The sequence below is a fragment of the Chiloscyllium plagiosum genome, chromosome 23 (genome assembly GCF_004010195.1).
Source record: "Chiloscyllium plagiosum isolate BGI_BamShark_2017 chromosome 23, ASM401019v2, whole genome shotgun sequence".
In the NCBI taxonomy this organism is placed as follows: Eukaryota; Metazoa; Chordata; class Chondrichthyes; order Orectolobiformes; family Hemiscylliidae; genus Chiloscyllium; species Chiloscyllium plagiosum.
Genome location: NC_057732.1, coordinates 56,309,785 through 56,333,210, shown reverse-complemented (window position 1 = coordinate 56,333,210; position 23,426 = coordinate 56,309,785). Strand labels below are relative to the sequence as shown.

The 23,426-nt window shown below is 41.4% G+C and overlaps 1 protein-coding gene across 1 annotated transcript in view; it reads right to left on the bottom strand.

The window, feature by feature from the left end:
* The window catches only part of LOC122561887 (semaphorin-3E-like), a 309,586-nt gene that overhangs the window by 109,435 nt on the left and 176,725 nt on the right, over positions 1 to 23,426 (bottom strand). Inside the window, exon 5 of the mRNA XM_043714219.1 lies at positions 10,726 to 10,819. Coding sequence (XP_043570154.1) covers positions 10,726 to 10,819 — 94 coding nt within the window. The remainder of the gene's footprint in view (positions 1 to 10,725; positions 10,820 to 23,426) is intronic.

Genomic DNA, 23,426 nt, shown 5'->3' with positions numbered 1-23,426 from the left:
TGCTAAATTGCCCGTAGTGTTAGGTGAAGGGGTAAATGTAGGGGAATGGGTCTGGGTGGGTTACGCTTCGGCGGGTCGGTGTGGACTTGTTGGGCCGAAGGGCCTGTTTCCACACTGTAAGTAATCTAATCTAATCTAAAATGAGCACCTGAGCTACAAATCTTCTCACAAACTTCGAATATGTATAAGTTCTCAGTGAAATTTGAAAATATGCAAGTTCTGTCTGATGTGCTCCACAAAATTCACAGTGTTGTTACCTCACAGACAGATGCAGGATGAGACACTCGGGTACTTGCCTTCCATTTCCCAACTCAACACTCCATAATAGTTAAAGGCTGTGATACTCAGGGCTAAGTGAATGCTAATAGAGTGATAATGGTAATTACTGCAAATCAATCAATATGGCCCTGAAAAAAAAACTTTTTGCTAATTGTGAGGTTAGAATTTAATCAGAATTTCACAATTGGTGAAGATCTGAAAAAAACTTGCTTATTTATTCCTCTGTGGGAATCACATCTTTCTTTCCCTCTCTTTATTATGTTTCTTGTACAAGTACAATTTTACAAAGTTCTACTAAGTTTTACTAAGTTCAAAGATTCATTATGGGATCTCTTGTTTTTCAGAACTGGTCGCCCCTGCACCACACCCAGAGTATTTCACTAAATTAACCATGTAAAGTTCAGGATGGAAAACATTTACACATTGCAATGTTCCCAACATGGTTCAGGTTCTGAATAACATCCATCAATGATGAAACCTGTTTGTTTTCCAGTAAGCAGAGGCATAAGAACTTGGAGCAGATGTCAGCAATTCATCAGGCCTTCTTAAATACAATCATGGCTGATCTCATCTCAGCCTGAACTCTTCATTCCTAGCTGCTCTCCATAACCCTTCAATCCATTACTCATTAAACATCTGTCTATCTTCTCCTTAAACTTACTCAATGCCGCATTATGGGGAAAGAGTGAACTTCACAGATTCATGAACCTTTGAGAGAAATAATTACTCACCATTTCTGTTTTAGATCTGCCACTCCTTATTCAAAGACTGTTACCTATGACATAGCATTGGTGCATGGTTTGTTATGTTAATCATATTTTAACTTAACATTAGCCTCCTTTTACTATTCTGTCTGCCCTTTCCCTGTTACCCATTGAACTATTGCTGCATGGCTTTTACACATCTCAAAGTTTTTCAAATGCTTTTCTGAAGTCCATATAGATAATATCTACTGCTCTGCCTGCAGCAATCTTCTTTCCCACCTCTTCAAGAAATTCAGTGAAGTTTGCGAGACATGATTTCCCACGAACAAAGCCTTGCTGACGATCCCAAATCATTCCTTGCCATTCCAAATACATGTAAGTCTTGCCCGGTCCCACAATTTACCCATCAGCGATGTCAGGCTCACCAGTCTATAATTCCCTAACTTTTCCTTACAGCCTTTCTTAAACAATGGCACCACATTAGCCAACTCCCAGCCTTCTGGCAGCTCTCTTGTTCCTGTCAATGATACAAATATCTCAGCAACGTGCTCAACAATCTCTTCCCTAGCTTCCCGCAAAGTTCTGGGAAAGGCTTGATCAGGTCTTGGTGAGTTATCGATCTATATGCATTTTAAGACATTTGACGGAAAGCTCGTTGAATGTATTAGAGGCAGTTTTTCAAGCAACATGCTTTGGAATGAACTAGGAAGTCAGTAATTCTATATTTGATCCAGGTAATGAGGCAGGATTAATTAATGATCTCTTAAGGAAGAATAATCAAAGCATGCTAAAATTTCAAATTCAGTTGGAGGAAGAGAAACTAGAGTCCCATACTAATGTTCTGGAATTTCACAAAATAGGCCTGATGATAGATCTAGCTTGAGCAGACTGGGTAGGAACACTGAAAAGAAAGATAGTTGATGAACAATGGCAGACTTTTAAGGAGATATTTAATTGGTCCTAACTAAAATACATTCCAGAAAGGAAGAAAGATTGTAAAGGGGAATCAAACTTTGCTTCGTGGCTTAGCATGGAAGTTAAAGATAATATAAGGACAAAAACTAAGACATGCTATATTGCAAATGCAAGTGTCAGGCTGGAAGATTGGGAAACCTTTATAATCAACACAGGATTTCTGCAAAAACAAGAAAATGAAGTGTAGTGATTGGAGCGAGTACCAGGTGGATCTGATTGATTATGACATTCTTGATTGGGATTGTAAACTGGTTCAATGAGGGAGTCCTGGCTGACACATCTAACCAGGAGATTCAGGGACTCTCTTCTAGGGTTTGGCTGGTCAGAGCCCCTGAATATATAAATAAGGTGTGACTTAGTGATGGGATATTGGCCTCTGTGCAGTTATTTCATGAGCAGAAAGCTAGTGCAAAATATACAAACGGATAGTAAAAGCTTCTATAATTATATAAAAGGGAAGAGAGTAGTGAAAGTGAATGTTAGTTCCTTGGAGGATGAGAATGGGGAGCCAATAGTAAGGAACACAAAAATGATGGATCAATATTTTGTTTCAGTTTTCATGGTGGACGGCATTCATATCATTCATATGAAGAAGGGCTTATGCCCGAAACGACGATTCTCCTGCTCCTTGGATGCTGCCTGACCTGCTGCGCTTTTCCAGCAATATTCATATCATCCCAATAATAACAGATCATGTAGAAATCATAGAAAGGGAGGAACTCAGAGCAATCACCAGTGCGAGGGAAAAAAGGTCTGAGAAAACTATTGGGATTGAACACAGCCAAGTCCCCCTGGGCCTGATTGCCTACATCTGACAGTCTTGAAGGAAGGGGCATCTGAAGTAAAGCTGTTGCAACAATGTGACTTTGTGACTGTATTTCTTTGCATCATCGAATTTCAGACTAGTAACACCCAAATGCTTGGGCACTTTAATCTATCAGGCAGACAAAAGTGAGGACTGCAGATGCTGGAAACCAGAGTTTAGATTAGAGTGGTGCTGGAAAAGCACAGTAGGTCAGGTATGACGACGGGCTTTTGCCTGAAAGGTCAATTTTCCTGCTCCTCGGGTGCTGCCTGACCTGCTGTGCTTTTCCAGCACCACTCGGATCTAAACACTTTAATCTATCAGCCAAGAATGTTCCCTCCCATTTGAGGAGCACTTCAGAGGTCAAGGGCATTCAGCCTCTAATCTTTAGGGAATTATTCTCAAAGGCAGCCTTTGAGACAGAAAATGCAGAATCGCTGAGAAGAAACTGATAATCAAGTTCTATACTCACAAGGACGGCCTCAACTGTGATCTTGGGTTCATGTTGTGCTACATGTAACCCCACCTTACTGTTTGGTGTTTAAAAAATCTTCCTTACTGTTCTGTTTTAATACCATCACCTTGATAACTTGTTATTATCTCTCTGATTAATTAGTTTGTACAGCTTTTGATTACCTGTTACTTTGGTTAGACCCTCGTCATGTGACTCATTCCTATCATGTTATTCCAGCCATTCAGTGTGGCTGTAGTACCATCTTGTTTTTAAGTTTTTGTAATTATGTCTCTGCCTTAATTCACCGATTCATAGGTCATCCTTTCACTTGCTATTTAGCTGCTGACACTTCACTCACTCTATTTGATACTTTTGATCACCTGCAAAGACTTGTTCTACAGACTGTCGACACCCTACTCACACTATTTGTACTTACCTGCTGACAGACTCAATACCTGGAATTATCAATGCCATTATCTCTCTGCACATAAATTCTATGCCTATGCTCTTCTCTCCACTTCAACTGATAAAGAAGCAGTGCTCTGAAACCTTGTGATTTCAAATAAACCTTTTGGACTATAACCTGGTGTCGTGTGACTTCTGACTTTGAATATAAACATGCCACAAGAATTAAAACAGCGCAAACTTGAGAATAACTTGTCACTTTTCCATATTTTATCTTATTTTTCCTTTCACTTTATTTTTCTTCATTGATTTGCTTCTGTTTCTTATTGCTTTCTGTTTACATCATTGACATTTTCTTTAAGAGACCTGATCAGTATTTGTTCTGAAAAAGTGGCATTCTATAGACTGAGCCAATTGACCCATTCTTGATGCAGTGGCATTTTTCATCATGGAGTTTGCCTGCAGAAACCATAGAAAGGCCTCTTGGAAATGTTGAAGTCTTAATGTAAATATTTCAAAAATAGATACTGCTGAAATGAATCATTTGATGAAAGTAAAATTGAATTATTTGTGAGCACTTAAAAAAAATAACATTTATAGAGTGTTTTATTAAGCCACAAAATACTTTACACATACTAACTTATCTGGAATTTATTTTGCCATTTTGTGCATGGCCATTAAAAATGGCAAGTTAATTTAATTTTTAGGTACTGACATTTGACTTCACTATTAAGGGTCACTTTGTTCTTTATCAAAATAAAACAATACCTTATGTGACAATGGTGATAATCCCAACTAATGTTCTTACTGAATAAGTCAGATCGGAAAAGAAACCGTACAGCTTTTTTATTGTACCCAAGAACATTGCATGTACAATACTCACTAGAATTCCTGTAGCTAATGCCTCAGTATGTTTCAGTCACATGTGCCTTCAGTTTATAGACTGTGCTGCAGATAGCTTCTCCCTCGAACTGGATCTGAGCATAAATGTGGGGAACCTTAAGTCATCTCTTCAATGTTCTGGTCTGGATCTAACATTAACTCTTACTCTAAGGTAACTTCGTTCAATACATATGCTTCTCTTCTCAGGATATTGATCAGTACAGTTATCAAACTTCCACTTCCTGGGGCTGCTCCAAACTTCAACTAAAATTAAAACCAAAAATCTCCTTCTCTAAAAAAAAGACAAGTTCCAGAAATCTCTAACAAACATTGAGGCCTCATTCCTTAACTTGTTGAATCACAAAACAGTCTAAAATTAACACGTATCATTAGTGGTGCAATTTTGTTTGAAGAAATTGTCATGGTTACATAAATATTAAAAGTTAATTATTAATATCAGACATTCTGAAAACCTACAGGTTACTACTAACACAGGAGACAGAAATCTACATTTACAGTAGATTATATTAAATTTCATATACATAAATCAAACAGTTTACATTACGCAATGTGGTGTAAGGCCATAAGGCATAGGAGCAGAATTGATCATTCCTGATGAAGGGCTCCGGCCCAAAACATTGATTCTCCTGCTCCTTGGATACTGCCTGACCTGCTGTGCTTTTCCAGCAGCGCACACTTGACTCTGATCTCCAGCATCTGCAGTCCTCACTTTCTCCCATTCGGCCCATCAAGTCTGCTTTGCAATTCAATGAAATCACGGCTGATCTGATAATCCTCAGCCCAACTTTCTTTTCGCCATAACACTTGACTTCCTTACTAAGTAAAAATCTGTCTATTTCAGCCTTGTTTATCCTTAATGACGCTGCCTCCACAAACCTCTGGAGTAAAGAGTACCAACGATTTACCAACCTCCGTGAGAAAAAAAAAAATTCCTTATCACTGAGCTAACTGGGTGACCATTTATCTTGGGATTATATTCTCTGGTCCTAGATTCTCTTAGAAGGACAAACAACATATCCACATCATTCCTCTTAAGCCCCCCTCCCCCTAAGAATCTTATATTTCTCAATAAGGTTGCCTATCGTTCTTCTGAATTCCAATAAGAGGAGGCTGAACCTATTCAACGGCTCCTCATGCGACAATTCCTTCACACTTGGGATCAGCCAAGTGAACTTTCTTTGGACTACCTCCAGTGCGAATATATCTTTCCTTAAAAAAACTTCGCAGTATTCCAGCTGCAGTCTGACTGGTACTTGTATAGTTTTAGCAATTTTGTTATACTCAGTTCTCTTTGAAATAAAGGTAAACATTCCATTTGCCTTCCCAATTACCTGCTCAAGTTAGATGCTTGCTTCTTGTGATTTATGACAAGGACATTCAAAACTTTTTGCAGTCTTTTTTCATTTAAATAGTATTCACTCCTGCCAAAGTGAATAATCTCACATTTTATTCCATCTGCCAAGATTTTGCCCATTTGTTTAACCTGTCGATATCCCTCTGCAGATTCCTTGTGAATGCTGGTGAGGCCACACCTGGAGTAGATTAGATTACTTACAGTACAGAAACAGGCCCTTCGGCCCAACAAGTCCACACCGACCTGCCGAAGCGCAACCCACCCATATCCCTACACTTACCCCTTCACCTAACACTACGGGCAATTTAGCATGGCCAATTCACCTGACCTGCACATCTTTGGACTGTGGGAGGAAACCGGAGCACCCGAAGGAAACCCACGCAGACACAGGGAGAATGTGCAAACTCCACACAGTCAGTCGCCTGAGGCAGGAATTGAACCCGGGTCTCTGGCACTGTGAGGCAGCAGTGCTAACCACTGTGCCACCGTGCCACCCACACTGTGTGCAGTACTGTGTGCAGTTTTGGTCTCCTTACTTGAGAAAGGATGTACTGGCACTGGAGGGAGTGCAGAGGAGGTTCACTTGGTTGATACTGGAGTTGAGGGGGTTGGCTTATGAGGAGAGACTGAATAGACTGGGATTATATTCATTGGAATTTAGAAGAATGAGGGGGGATTTTATAGAAACATATAAAATTATGAAGGGAATAGATAAGATAAATGTAGAGAGGAATAGATAAGATAAATGGCAGTTGAAACTAGGACATGAGGGCATAGCCTCAAAATTAGATTTAGGACTCAATTGAGAAGGAACTTCTTCATCCAGAGGGTTGTGAATCTGTGGAATTCCCTGCCCAGTGAAGTGGTTGAGGCTTCCTCAGTAAACGTTTTTAAAGCTAAGGTAAATAATGTTTTGAACAGTAAAGGAATTAAGAGTTACGGTGAGTGGGCAGGTAAGTGGAGCTGAGGCCACAAAAAGATCAGCCAAGATTTTATTGAATGGCAGAACAGGCTCAAAAGGGCCAGATGGCATACTCCTGCTCCTAGTTCTTATGTTTGTATCCTCACCACTCACGTTCTTAACTATTTTTGCGTCATCCACAAACATGGCTATAATGCATTCACCTCCCTTATCCAGGTCATGTCATATGATGATTCACACTCAGTTTCTCGGTGCACCTGAGAGGCATACTCATGATGCTGTCACTGCCTCATAGCAGTAAGCAGCAGAAAGATCTCAGTCTCAATCTTAACAGAGGTCATTTGAAGCATGACATGTTGATGAAAGTGTGCTTTTATTTGTAATTGAGTTGTCCAATATTGGCCCAGACACTGAAATGCCTGTTACCATAATAGTTACAAGAATAGTAAACATCTATGAAATCTTACATACATTAGTCACATCTAGTTCTTATGTTATGGAGCTAACAGGTATATTGCCCCATCACGCACAAATACCCTTTAGAAACAGCAACCCATATCACAGTGTAGCTCACAGGACATCTTTGAAACTGGACCATTTCAGTTCAAACTCAATACAAGCCTCTAACGTTTTCACTGTGCCTTGGTACACAGGACAATAAATTCAGTTCATTCAATTCATTCATTAAGCATACTGAGTGCTATAGACCGGAGTGATACTTCACTACAGATGTAAGTTTATCTTTTAGATTTTCAGATATAGCTCTAAATACAGTATGCACAAACTTTTGAGATAGGACATGATTTTGCAGCTGGAATATATACTTGGATTTATTGAGACTGGGAGATCAAAAATATGGATCTCTATACTTACAAGTGCACAAATATCTGATATTACCAGGAAACTGACAACAATGATTGATTTCCGAACACCCACCCAGCAAAAAAATTGGTAGCCATAAAAAAGATCAGAGAATCACAAATGATTCTAAAATAACATTTAACTATTATTGTTACTTCAGCCGTAGTTACAACGATATTGCCCTGCAAATATTCATTAACTTATTTCATAGAACTTGTCCCTAAAGCTTTGTAAGAGCCTGTTTAGAATCAAACTTGTGACTAGAAATCACTCATTGTCACTGTGACAGTTGAAAGACTGTATTTTATCAGATTCCTTTTCAGTCAAACTTCCTCAACTGGAGAATAGAAAATTTATTGTTCAGTCATGAGTTAAAATAATTGATGTATGTGAAGAAACAAAAATGGATGTAATTCTTTTCTTCAAATGCAAGTTTATTCCTGGGGCATGTATGAATGAAGGCACATCGGAAGGTTCTGCAATCCCAAGGTGCCAGCACGGAATGAGAACATGTGTCAGAGAATTTGGGTTAAAATATTGTCTCATATCTCTTACTTAAATCTCCCAGTGAGTGCACCTTACCTTATCCAGAGTTCAGGGTGATTCTTGTATCATTTATTAAAAATAATCAAAATGATTTTATAACAATTCTAGGTTATATTTATAATGTAAAATTTTCAGAATATAATTCATCGGTTATTTAGAAACCTGTTCTGTACTGAAGATGGGCAGAAGGGGAGTGAACATTTCACAGAGATTTAGGCTGTGCATGCCATTTGATCTCTGAACTTTAGGGCAGTAAGATTTGAACATTCGATCACCTGACATAATTTTGTCATAATCTGGTGACAAAAACTTTAAAACATTCCAGTTTGTTGTTTTCTCTATCGAGAAGAACAGAATGCAAATAAATTGAAAGGAAAATACAAATAAAAATGAGATGCAATGGCTTTGGAAGTCTTTGAGAGAATGGTCTTTGAGAATAGGATAAATAATGATTTACTGGAAAATTAAACATATAACAACATCTCTGTAAATATTAATCAAGTTGCCAGTGGATACACGGTGAAAGATAACCTGATCTTTGTAAATGCATATTGTATCCTTGGAGCTGACTGTGTAGGAGAGACACTCCTCTGAGAATATTGGACTGATGAGTAATAATGATAATGAGTAATAGTTTAGTCAAGTGAATACTTGTTTCAACTACATTATGGCATCAATCTCTCTGCTCTCCCTTTCTATATTACATCTTACAGGCTCCACAAATCATTTAATGCGAGAGTTATTGACATTTTAGGATATCTCTAAGGTAATATAAAAATATGTAAAAGTGAAACATAATTGTTTCATTTCCTAAATATGTCATCCCTCACCTTGATTGCCCACTAGAATACTCCACATACATCTGGAATCAATAAAAAATGATACTAAAGAGGAAGAACTTCAGGTTTGAATAGAGAAAGGAGGAAAAGGAATGTTTCCCTCACTTGGATTACCTTGGTGACCTGTATTTCATTTTTATTTTTGAAACGACTGGTCCTAATAGCAGAATAAATGGAAATATTGAAGTATAAGAGACATCAGTGTAGCAATAATTTCAATACTGTGATGCATATTCAAGCCTTCTTTCATGATACAAAAGTAACTGACTATTCCAGTCACTATCTCAGAAAGACATAGGAATCTCTGCTTTTAATTATTGATGGGCTGTCAGCATCACTGGCTGGGTCAGTGTTTCTTGCTTGTCCCTAATTGTCTTCGAGAAGGTGATAGTGTGCAGCCTTCTTCAACCCTCTCTGTCCATTGGTGAAGGTCACAATGCAGTGTTGTCAGGACTGTTCAACAATAAATCTTCCAAAGCTTAAAATAAAACAACTATTATGAAAAAAATCCAAGCTGTCGAACTGGCTTCATGACAGGGAGAATATAAACTGAGGTGAAATGTTCCCAGTTTTCAATCCGAAATAGGCTGGACTTTCAAACATTTGTCTACATTAGAACACAGATGGGGCCCAATTCCCATCACCATTTCCATTCTTTGGCCATTTTTATTCCTGAAAGATGAAGAGTATGCCTCATCTTTGGGAGTTTTATTGTGGGAGTGAAAATTTCAGAATTGCTACAATTGTTGTGGAGTCGATGGAATTTACTGGAAATGTGGCACATGGCTTTTCTGGATAGACACGAACCATACAGCAACTAACAAGCAGCCAGGCACATGCTTTACCAGTCGATCGCATCACGAAAATGAAGCTCCAAAAACGTTGAAAAGGAGCTCCTGCAAGGCTGGGTGCAGAGTTACAAACCAGACTGACAGGTCAGATTAGCTGCCAGGTTTATGAGATTTAGTAACTTTATTTTTCTTTTAAGTTGTTTTACATTGCTTATATGTTTATTTGGAACCAATTAAAAAGTATGTAGTCTTTAAAATCTTCTTCATTAAGAGAAGGCGGGGGTGTTATCAGTTTTGGTAGTGGATGTCAACAGCTCCCCCATCCATTTAACACAGAAAACAAGATCAAGAATGGGCCATTCTAGCCTTCAGGTTGACTCCACCATGCAATGTGACCATGGCTGATCATCCCACTCAGTATCCTATATCCCCTTTTTCCTCAGGCTCTTTTAATCCCATTACCCCCAAAGAAATGTATTTATCTCCTTCTTGGAAACACTCAGTGCTTTGGCCTTGACCACTTTCTGTGTCAGAGAATTCCACAGGCTCATCACTCTGTGGGTGAAGAGATTTCTCCACATTTCAGTCTTGAATGGCCTACTCAGCATTCACAGTCTGTCACCCCTCGCTCTGGATTCCCCAGTAACCAACAATATCCTTCCTGTGTTCACTCTGCCCAGTCCTGTCAGAATTTTATCAGTTTCGATGAGATATCCATTCATTCCGCTAAACTCCAGTGACTATAGTCCTAACCAATCCAACCTCTCATTATAAATCTGTCCTGCTCTCCAGGCCAAATTTATATTCTATTCCTTAGTTTAAAATCAATTTGAGAACTGGAACCTTAAACATGTTCTTGCTTTTACTGTTCTTGAATATTTACTTACCAACCAAAGTGGAGGTACAAGACTTGCTCGGATCGAAGGGGCATTTGTTTCGCCCAAACTCAACTTGCTGAGATTCCATCTTGAAGATTCTGTTCTGCACATGGAATAAGGAAAAGGAAAAATATAATCCAAGTAACAGCTGATTATAATTACATTAATTAGCGAGACTGAATTGGTAATCTGGCAAGACTGGGGAAAATGTCTCCCCTGTGTTCTCACCAAATGCCAGGAGAAACTATGGGAAAATGTCTTCTCAACACTTGGCTTCCCACTTACTAAAATCAATCGGGAAGAAATCCTTTTGGGGTTGGGTATAATTCCAGAGTATGTGCTACAAGGCAAACAGAAGTTTACCCCTAGATTGTCAAGTAAATTAAAGCTTGACCTGCAAGGCAAAGAGACCAGGTCCATGTTTTGGGAAAGGAGTTCAGCTTCATTGTGGAGAGCAACAAACAACTTGACACTCTGCTCTGTTGCAATGTGGGTGGGCTGACAGAATGGTAATGAATTCAAGTTTGCAAAGGATCGACTGAGCATCAATATTTCTTATATTTACAGAAGATGCCACGGATTCAAATAACGAATTCAAATAAATTCTATTACGACCAGCACAATACTTGTGCTCAGGTCCATTACTACTTGCAAAGAACATCATGACATATTACAATCAGATCATTTGAACATCCAGAGGTTAGACTCCTGTTTTATTTAAAACCATAATAACTAAAGAAATTGGAGGACACTGCAATGTGCCTTGAGCTGCTCCTTTATTTAATACGGCCTTGGCTGATCATGGGCTTCAACTCCACTTTGCCATGCACTCCCCATGTCCTTCAATTCCCTGACTGATTAAAACTCTGTCTTTCCCAGCCTTAAATAGATTCAGTGATGGAACATCTGCAACATTCTGGGTTAGAGAATTCTAAGACAGTCACAACACTTGAAGTGAAGCAATTTCGCCTCATTTTGGTCTTAAAGAATCAGTCCCTCATTCTGAGGCTGTGGCCCTGCCATACCATCCCATAGCAGGTTAGATGCGAAAGCAGGTAGACCTGGGGTGTGGGTGGACAACTTATCAGTATCCACCCTGCTGCTCCCTTCAGAAACTTGAATCCTTCAATGAGATCCTTCTCATTCTATTAAACATGATAGAGTAATCAACTTATTCAGCGCAATCAATCTGTAAATACTTCCATGAACTGGATTGTTTTATATTTATAAGCCTCATGAAAAAAAACAAATTAACATTCTGACATTCTCTGTATAAGCATCTCATGTTACATTCTTCTCTTAGATGTAAATGTATGAATCACAGACAAAGATGACTGAAAATGATGACTGTAGACCATGTACAGATAGTATTCACTGGGAGGCATTTTTTGGTACAGCTGATCTCAGTCACTGCTGTTTCAGACTGTCCAACAAGTCATGGGAATAATACATTGTATTCTGTCAATGTGGGTAATGATTGACAGAGACAAAGATATATGCCCCTCACTGAATGATTTCCACTGACAGACCAAGATGCCACTGAATAAAAGAATGTGGTGTTATTTCCTGGATTAGTTTAATTGTTTTAATTTGAACATGTGCCATGCATAGGGAGGAATTGGTCATGCAACTGAACGTTAGCGACACTAATGGTGCACAGGTTCTGCTTTCTGAAGGGAGAGGTTGACAACAATCCATTTTGCCAGAGCAGCGAGGAGTGAAGCGAGGGCTGCTGGGAACGGTGAGTTTTCCCGCATAAAAAGAGACTTACCTCAGGAGTCGGGCCTCCATTTTGCCAGAGCAGCAAGGAGAGAAGGAGGAGTGAAGCTGCTGGGAAGGTAAGGGCTTAATTTATATTTGGGCGGTGGCTAAATCCGAGATACTGCACGTGTAGTATCTCCGCTCCCCCCCCCCTCCTCAAACTGGAAGAAAAGACCCTGTAAGGTAAGTCTTTTATTTCTTTTTTTTTTCATTTATTTAAGTGCATTGTTTGGTTTTAGTTAGTTGATATAAAGCCAAGCTTCCAATGGCAGGGGACCTCAGACCCATGGTATTTGTCTCTTGCTTGATGTGGGAGCTCAGGAAAGTGTCTGATGTTCCTGACTCCTATACTTGCAGGAAGTGTGTCCAGCTGCAGCTCTTGTTTGACCACATGACGGCTCTGGAGCTGCGGATGGACTCACTGTGGAGCATCCGCGATGCTGAGGAGGTCGTGGATAGCACGATTAGTGAGCTGGTCATAATGTAGGTTAGGATTGCTGAGGGAGACAGTGAATGGGTGACCAAAAGGCAGAAAAAGAGTAGGAAGGCAGTGCAGGTGTCCCCTGCGGTCTAGCGACACTAATGGTGCACAGGTTCTGCTTTCTGAAGGGAGAGGTTGACAACAATCCATTTTGCCAGAGCAGCGAGGAGTGAAGCGAGGGCTGCTGGGAACGGTGAGTTTTCCCGCATAAAAAGAGACTTACCTCAGGAGTCGGGCCTCCATTTTGCCAGAGCAGCAAGGAGAGAAGGAGGAGTGAAGCTGCTGGGAAGGTAAGGGCTTAATTTATATTTGGGCAGTGGCTAAACCCGAGATACTGCACGTGTAGTATCTCCGCTCCCCCCCCCCTCAAACTGGAAGAAAAGACCCTGTAAGGTAAGTCTTTTATTTCTTATCTTTTTTTTTCATTTATTTAAGTGCATTGTTTGGTTTTAGTTAGTTGATATAAAGCCTCGTAGGGCCATAGTCAGAGGGGATTCTATTGTGAGGGGAGTAGATAGGCCGTTCTGTGGCCGAAAACAGGACTCCCGGATGGTATGTTGTCTCCCAGGTGCTCGGGTCAGGGATGTCACTGATCGGCTGCAGAGCATTCTAAAAGGGGAGGGTGAACAGCCAGTTGTCTTGGTGCATATAGGCACCAACGATATAAGTAGAAAGCACGATGAGTTCCTGAAAGAAGAATTCAGGGAGCTCGGAGAGAAGTTAAAGGGGAGGACCTCAAAGGTAGTGATCTCGGGATTACTACCAGTGCCACGTGCTAGCCAGCGTAGAAATGAAAAAATAGGCAGGATGAACACGTGGGTTGAGAGATGGTGTAGGAGGGAGGGGTTCAGATTTGTTGGACATTGGGACGGGTTCTGGGGAAAGTGGGACTATTACAAAAGGGACGGTCTACACCTGAACCAGACCAGAACCAATGTCCTTGGGGGAGTTTTTGCTACCGCTGTTGGGGAGGTTTTAAACTAATGTGGCAGGGGACTGGGAACCAGAAGAGAAAACAAGTAGACAGCAAGGTGGAGACTGGAGACTGTAAGAATTATGAAGATAGCATTAATAAAGGGAAGAGTAGGCAGAGAGCAGGTGAGTGTAAAAGAACTGGTGGCCTGAAATGTATCTACTTTAATGCAAAGAGTATGGTGTGTAAGGCAGATGAACTCAGGGCTTGGATTGGTGCCTGGGAGTATGACATTATTGCCATCACAGAGACTTGGTTGAAGGAAGGGCATGATGATTGGCAACTAAATGTTCCAGGATAGAGACGCTTCAGACAGGACAGGGAGGGAAGTAAAAAGGGGGTGGAGTTGCATTGCTGGTCAGGGACAATATCACTGCTGTGCTAAAGGAGGACACTATGGTGATCTTGGGTAATGAGGCATTATGGGTGGTGCTGAGAAATAAGAAGGGTGCAGTTACATTGTTGGGGCTGTATTACAGGCCTCACAACAGTGAACGTGAGATAGAAGAACAAATAGGTAAACAGATTATGGAAAGATGTAGAGGCAATAGGATAGTGGTGATGGGAGATTTTAATTTTCCCAACATTGACTGGGATACACTTAGGTCAGAGGTCTGGTTGGGATAGAATTTGTAAGCAGCATCCAGGAGAGTTTTCTAGAGCAGTATGCTAATAGTTCGACGAGGGAAGGGGCCATATTGGACCTGGTACTGGGGAACGAGCCAGGACAAGTGGTAGAGGTTACGGTGGGGGATCTCTTTGGCAACAGTGACCACAATTCTGTAAGTTTTAGAATACTCATAGATATAGAAGAGAGTGGTCCTAAGGGAAGAATACTAAACTGGGCCAAGGCCAATTATATGAAAATTAGGCAGGAGCTGGGAAATGTGGATTGGACACAGCTATTTGAAGGGAGGTCCACATTTGAGATTTGGGAGGCTTTCAAAGATAGGTTAACGGCAGTGCAGGATGGGCATGTCCCGCTGAAGGCAAAGGATAGGAAGGGCAAGATTTGTGAACCGTGGATGACAGGAGAAATTGTACGACTAGCCGAGAGGAAAAGGGAAGCATACATAAGGTCTAGGCAGCTAAGAACAGAACGGGCCCTGGAAGAATATCGGAAGAGTAGGACAACTCTTAAACGAGGAATCTAGTGGGCTAAAAGGGGTCATGAAATAGCTTTAGTGAGCAGAATTAAGGAAAATCCCAAAGCATTTTATTCTTATATAAGAAGCAAGCGGGAACAAGAGAAAAGATTGGTCCACTAAAAGTTAATGAAGGAAGGCTGTGTGTCGAACCTGAGAGAATGGGTGAGATTCTAAATGATTATAATGCATCAGTGTTCACTGAGGAGAGGAACATGATGAATCTTAAGATGAGAGATAGGAGTTTGATTAGTCTGGATCACGTTGGCATAAGAAGGGAAGATAGGTTGGGTATGCTAGGGGTTATTAAGGTGGACAAATCCCCAGGACCGGATGGGATCTATCCCAGGTTACTGAGGGAGGTGAGAGGGGAAATAGCTGTGGCCCTGACAGATATCCTTGTGGCATCCTTAAACACAGGTGAGGTGCTGGAGGATTGGAAGGTTCCTCATGTTGTCCCCCTGTACAAGAAGGGTAGTAGGGATATTCCGGGTAACTACAGACCAGTGAGCCTGACGTCAGTGGTGGGGAAGTTGCTGGAGAGGGTACTGAGGGATAGGATCTATTTATATTTGGAAAGGAATGAACTTATCGGTGATGGTCAACATGGTTTTGTGTGGAGGAGATCATGACTTACCAACTTGATAGAGTTCTTTGAGGAAGTGACCAAGTTGTTAGATGAAGGAAGGGCTATTGATGTCATATACATGGACTTTAGTAAGGCATTTGATAAGGTTCCTGATGGTAGACTAATGGAGAAAGTGAAGTCACATGGTGTGCAGGGTGTTCTAGCTAGGTGGATAAAGAACTGGTTGAGCAACAGGAGACAGCGAGTAGTAGTTGAAGGGAGTTTCTCGAAATGGAGAAAGTTGACCAGTGGTGTTCCACCGGGGTCAGTATTGGGGCCACTGTTGTTTGTAATATACATAAATGATCTGGAAGAGGGCACTGTTGATATGATCAGCAAGTTTGCTGATGACACAAAGATTGGTGGAGTAGCAGAAAGCATAAGGGACTGTCAGAGAATACAGGAGGATATAGATAGACTGGAGAGTTGGGCAGAAAAGTGGCAGATGGAGTTCATTCCAAACAAATGTGAGGTGATGACTTTAGGCAAGATTAATTCTAGAGCGAATTATACAATGAATGGAAGAGCCTTGGGAAAAGTTGATGAGCAGAGAGATCTGGGAGTTCAGGTCCATTGTACCCTGAAGGTTGCTGCACAGGTGGATAGAGTGGGCAAGAAGGCATATGGGATGCTTGCCTTCATCGGACAGGGTATTGAGTATAAGAGCTGGCAAGGCATGTTAAAGTTGTACAAGACATTGTTTCGGCTGCATTTAGAATACTGGGCACGGTTCTGGGCACCACATTACCAAAAGGATGTGGATATTTTGGAGAAGATGCAGAGAAGGTTTACGAGGATGTTGCCTGGTATGGAAGGTGCTAGCTATGAAAAGAGGTTGAGTCGGTTAGGTTTATTTTCACTATAAAAAAGAAGATTGAGGGAGGACCTGATTGAGGTTTACAAACTCATGAAGGGTATCGACAGGGTGGATAGAGACAAGCTTTTTCCCAGGGTGAAGGATTCAATAACGAGAGGTCACGCTTTCAAAGTAAGAGGTGGAAAGTTTAATGGGGGTACACGCGGTAAGTACTTCACACAGAGAGTGGTGGGCATTTGGAATGTGTTGCCAGCAGAGATGGTAGAGGCAGGCACGGTAGATTCGTTTAAGATGTATCTGGACAAATGCATGAGTAGGTGGGGAGCAGAGGGATACAGATGCTTAGGAATTGACCGACAGGTTTAGACAGTACATTTAGATCGGCTCAGGCTTGGAGGGCCTGTTCGTGGGCTGTAAATTTTCTTTGTTCTTCTTTGTAATACTGATTCATGCGTAACCCAATGCTTTCAGTGAAGGATATTCATCAAAGCCTTTTCATGATTGAGTAATCTGTCATTTATGATTGATAATACTTTCCAAAGAAGAAGCAGTAATTTATTTCTGCCAAACCCAGTTGGCTTGGAGAGAGTGTTCTTATTTAAAAGGAAAGGTATATCTTCCACAAGTTTGTTTTCAAACAGTGCCTGGATAAATGTTTCTTTAAGGTAAAAACAATGACTGCAGATGCTGGAAACCAGATGCTTGGAGAGAGTGTTCTTATTTAAAAGGAAAGGTATATCTTCCACAAGTTTGTTTTCAAACAGTGCCTGGATAAATGTTTCTTTAGCCATGGGCAGAGTTGAATGTTAGAAACTGGAATAAAGTTAAAATATGCACAAAGATGTTAAATTATCTCTTTAAGTCTGTAAGGAGGTCCTGACATTTGAGACTTTCCTCCAACATCTGTATAATCTTCGAGAATCCTATTAACATCAATATTTGTCATTTTACATCGATGCGGTAAATCTTGCTGCTGGTGTAATTATACATTTGGGTAATATACTTTCATTAAATTCCTGTCTGCTACTTTAACCAATGAAGACAATGGATTTAGGACCATCATAAAAATAGCCAGGAAATCATCTATTTGGACAATTTGTATTATAGCATCATTGAAGGAACATTTCTCATGTGATTCCTTACTTTCTGAAAAGGCCAGTGATTTTTCAAAGCTAATATTTGGGCCGATTTTTCAGTTTTCTTCAGACACAATTGATCATTCATTTCATGCTTCTGACTGAAGTTGGATACAAATAGACTTATTGCCATTTACACTCACTCCTCATTACAGATGGATCCACGCCTGGTGGGACTGGTCCCAGACTGACTTTTTTTTTACTAATTGACAGGTTGTTAGAGGTGAGTAGTCTTGCACTTGAGGTAAAAGATTTCCAAAACAGCACTCCCCGTGATTTTATGTTTTCTGCGGAAGGTCTGTGCTCCTTTCACAATTGATAACAGCGAGTTGGTGTATAGCACAGAATGAGGCCATTTGACCCATCATGTCTATGCCAGCGAACAAAGGTCTGACCAAACCACTCCCATTTTTTTCAGCTGTTGGCACATAGTTCTAGAGTCCATCGCAATGCAAGCGAGTGTGTAAGTACTGTTTAAATGTTATGGAAGTTTTTGATTCTACCATCCTTTCAGCCAGTATGTTCTAGACTCCACCATCTTCCGAGTGAAAACATTTCTCCTCAACTTCATACTCTCACAATTTACAGCATAGAAACAGGCCCTTCAACCCACCATATCTATGTCACCAGCAAACACCAACCTGTACTAACAACAGCATAAGCAACAAGTGAATTGAGCTAAGAGATCCCATAACTAACAGATCAGATCTAAGCTCTGCAGTACTGCCACATCCCGTCGTGAATGGTGGTGGGTAATTAAATAACTCAATGAAGCAAGAGGCTCTGTCATCCTCAATGAGGGAAGAACCCAGTACATTAGTGCAAAAGATAAGGCTGAAGAATTCACTGCAGTCTTCAGTCAGTAGTGCTGAGTGGATGATCCATCTCAGGCTTCTCCAATGGTCTCCTGCATCACAGATGCCAGTCTTCAGTCTTCACTCCACGTGATATCAAGAAACAGTTGGAAGCACTGGATACTGCAAAAGCTATGGGCCCTGACAACGTTCCAGTAATAGTACTGAAGACCTATGCTCCAGAACTTGCCGGTCCCCTAGCCAGATATTGCAGTACAGTTACAACACTGGCATCTAACTGAAAATGTGGAAAATTGTGAAGATATGCCCTGTAAATAAAAAGTAGGACAAATCCAATCTAGTCAATTGCCACTCAATCAGTCTACTCTCGATTGGTAAAGTGAAGGAAGGTGTCATCAACTGTGCTATCAAGCAGCATTTGCTCAGCAATGACTTGCTCATTGATGCCCAGTTTGGGTTTGACCAGGGCCACTCAGCTCCTGACCTCATTACAGCCTTGATTCAAACATAGACAAAGAGCTTAGTTCCAGAGGGGAGGGGAGAGTGACAACCACTGACATCAAGGTTGCATTCAACTGAGTGTGACATCAAGGAGCCCTGGCTAAACTGGAATCAATAGGAACCAAGGGGCAAACTCTCCAGTAATTGGAGTCATACCTAGCACATTGGAAGATGGTCATGGTTATAGGAGGTCTGTCATTTCAGCTCCAGGACATCTATACAGGAGTTCCTCAGCAGTGTGTCCTAGGCCCAACCACCTTCAGCTGTTTCATCAATGACCTCCCTCCAATATAAATTCAGAAATGGGGATGTTCAATGATGATTGTACAATGTTCAGCACCATTCATGATTCCTCAGTGCTAAAGCAGGCCATGTTCAAATGCAACAAGATCTGGATAGGGCTGACAAGTGGTAAGTAACATTTGTACCCCACAAATGCCAAGCAATGATAATCTCCAATAATTAGATTAGATTAGTTACTAACCCTCCAAAGAGTAACCCACCCAGACACATTCCCCTACCCTTTATTTACCCCTGACTAATGCACCTAACACTACGGGCAATTTAACATGGCCAATTTACCTAACATGCACATCTTTGGAGTGTGGGAGGAAACCAGAGCACCTGGAGAAAACCCACGCAGACACGAAGAGAATGTGCAAACTCCACACAGACAGTCGCCAGAGTCAGGGTTCGAACCCAGGTCCCTGGCGCTGTGAGGCAGCAGTGCTAACCACTGACCCAGCGTGCCACCGTATAATAAACAAACTAACAACTGCCTTTTGACATTTAATTGTGTTACCATATGCAACAAGTAACTCATTTTTTGACTCCCCAAAGCCTGTCCACCATCTACAACTCAGGAGGTGATTCTTCACTTTCCTGGATGTGTGTATTTCCAACAATATTCAAGAAGCTTGACACCATCCAGGACAAAACAGCCGCTTGATTAGCATCATATCCACAAACATCCACTCCCTCCACCACTGATGCTCAGCAGCAGCACTGTGTACTATCTACAAGATGCACTGCAGATAAGGACAAGAATGGGAACTTGTGCATAGGGGTAGAGGATGTGGGTGAGATCTTAAATTAGTACTTTGCATCAGTATTGACTCAGGAGAAAGATATGGGGGATAGTGAGATTTGTATGGGTCATGCTAATATGTGAGGGTATTTTAAGATAAGAAAGTAGTCATGTTGGGTCTCTTGAAGAGCATTAAGGTGAATACGTCCCCAGGGCCCGGTATATCTACCCTAGGTTATTGAGAGAGGCAAGAGAGGGGATTGCTGGGCCCTTGACCAAGATCTTTGTATCCTTGCTAGCCTTCGGAGAGGTCCCAGAGGACTGGCGAGTAGCTAAAGTTGCTCCTCAGTTCAAGAAGGGAACTAGGGATAATTCAAGAAACTATAGGGTGTGAGTATCACATCAGTGACTGGGAAGCTATTGGAGAGAATTCTTGGGCATAGGATTTGCGCACATTTAGAAAAGGAGAAAGTGAGGGCTGCAGATGCTGGAGATCAGAGCTGAAAATGTGTTGCTGGAAAAGCGCAGCAGGTCAGGCAGCATCCAAGGAACAGGAGATTCTCCTGTTCCTTGGATGCTGCCTGACCTGCTGCGCTTTTCCAGCAACACATTTTCAGCACATTTAGAAAAGCATGGCTTTATATGGGGCAGGTCATGTCTTACTAGCCTCAGTGAAATTTTCAAGAGGTGACAAGGGTGGTCGATGAGGGTAGAGCAGTGGATGTTGTCTACGTGGGCTTTAGTAAGGCTTTCGACAAGGTCCCTCATGGTAGGCTCATCCAGAAGATGACGATGCCTGGGATCCACAGTGACTTGGCTGCATGGATTCAGAATCGGCTTGCTAATAGAAGGCAGGGGGTGTTGGTGGAAGGTTGTTCATCTATCTGGAGATCTGTGACTAGCGATGTTCCACAGGGATCCATATTGAGGCATGTGCTATTTGTGACTTATGTAAAGTACTTTGATGACAATATAGATGGGTGGATTTGCATATGACGCAATGATCAGGGGAGTTGTGGATAGTGTAGAAGGTTGTCAAAGGATATTGCAGGATTTAAATCAGTTGCAGAAATGGGTGGAGAAATGGCATATGGAGGTTCATCTGGGTAAGTGTGAGGTGCTGCATTTTGGGAGATCAAAAGTTAAGGGAAAGTAAACAGTTAATGGCAAGACTCTTAACATCATTAATGTACAGAGGGATTTTGGGGTTCAAGTCTATAGCTCCCTGAATGTGGCCATGCAGGTAGATAAAGTGGTAAAGGTGGCATATGGCATGCTTGCCTTTATTGCTGGGTAATTGAGCACAACAGTCAGGATGGCATTGCAGTTTTATAAGACATTGGTTAGGCTACACTTAAAGTATTGTGTTCAATTCTGTTTGCCACATTACAGGATGTATGTGGAGGCTTTGGAGAGGATGTAAAAGGTTTACCAGGATGCTGCCTGGATTAGAGGGTATGAGCTTTAAGGAGAGGCTAGAAAAACTCAGGTTGTTTTATCCAGAGTAGTGAAAACTGAGGGGAGAGCTGATAGACGTTTATAAAATTATGAGAAGCACAGACAAGGTTAACAGTCAGAATCATTTCCCCAGGAGTTGAGACATCTAATACTAGGGGCTATGCATTTAAGTTGACAGGGGAAAGACAAAGGAAGTGTGAGGGACAATGTCTTTTTTTACACAGAGAGTGGTAGTAATTTGGAATACATTGCCAAGGATGATGGCGGAGGCAGATAAGGGAGTTTAAGGGACTTTCAGAAAAACACATGATTAGTGAGTTTTGAGAAGATTTGTAGTTCAGGCTGAGGTTCTGGTTGTAGGTTTGCTCGCAGAGTTGGAAGGTTCAGTTTCAAACGTTTCATCACCGTACTAGGTAACATCCTCAGTGAGCCTCAAACTACATTGGACAAACTAGCTACCAGGATACATGAACATCAATTAGCCACAAAATGACATGACCCTCTCTCACTAGTATCCTTACATACAAATAAGGAAGGACACCACTTCGACTGGGACAACACATCCATTCTAGGACAAGCTAAACAGAGACATGCACGAGAATTCCTAGAAGCATGGCATTCCAACCGGAACTCTTATCAAAAAGCACATTGACTTGGACCCCATTTACCACTCCCTAAGAAAAAGAACAGGAAATGACATCACCATAGGAAATGGCATCACCACAGAAAATGACATCATCAACCCAAAGAAACCCAAACATATAAATAGAAAGCAGGAATTATCAGCAGTGCTTCATCTGGAGGCTCCCTGAAGATGTTACCTAGTATGGTGATGAAACATCTGAAAATGAACCTTCCAGCTCAACGAGCAAACCTACATCCAGAAACACATGATTAAGCAAGAGGGATAGAGATCATGGGCAGGCAGAAGGGATTATTTAATTTTGTGTCATGTTCAGCACAGTATTGTAGGCCAAAGAGCCCATTCCTGAGTTGTACTGTTCTATAATCTATGTAGTTGTTCAGCAAAGATCCTTAGACAGCACTTCCAAACCCATGACACTTCCATCTAGAAGGACAAGGGTTGCAGTTACACCAGAATCACAAACATGCAAGTTCCTCTCCAAGCCACTCATCATCATGACTTGGAAATATATCAGCATTCCTTCACTGTTGCTGAGTTAAATCCCAGAATTCCATCCTTCAGGGCATTGTGGGTCTACCTACAGAACATGGACTGTAGTGGTTCAAGAAGGCAGCTCACCACCACCTTTCCAAGAATATATAGTGACTGATAATAAGTGAGGGTCAGTCAGTGACCTACATGTCCCATGAATGAATGAAAAAGAAAATCCCATTTATCTCCACTTGGTCCATAGCCTACTATGCCCTGGCAGTTAAGAGCTCAACTAAATGCTTCTTAACTCAACTCTTCACCTTCTACCTTAAATTAATACCTTTGGTTGTTAACGTCCCAGCTAATGGGAAAAATGCCATCCTATCTACCCTATCTATATGTCTCATAACAGTACACACCTCTACCAGCTCCCTTCTCAACCTTTGTTGCTCCAGGAAAATTACCCTAACATTCAAAGTTTGTGAGAAGATTTGTAGCTCGGGTGCTCGTTGCTGTGGTTCTGTTCGCCGAGCTGGAAGTTTTTGTTGCAAACGTTTCGTCCCCTGTCTAGGTAACATCCTCAGTGCTTGGGAGCCTCCTGTAAAGCGCTTCTGTGGTGTCTCCTCCGGCATTTATAGTGGCCTGTCCATGCCACTTCTGGTTGTCAGTTTCAGCTGTCCGCTGTACAGGCCGGTATATTGGGTCCAGAACGAGGACATGCCGCAACCCAAAGGACGAGCCACACTACCATACATCAAGAACGTCTCTGAAATGACAGCCAGACTACTGCGACCACTAGGACTTATAACAGCACACAAACCAAACAGCCACACTCAGACAACAACTCACCA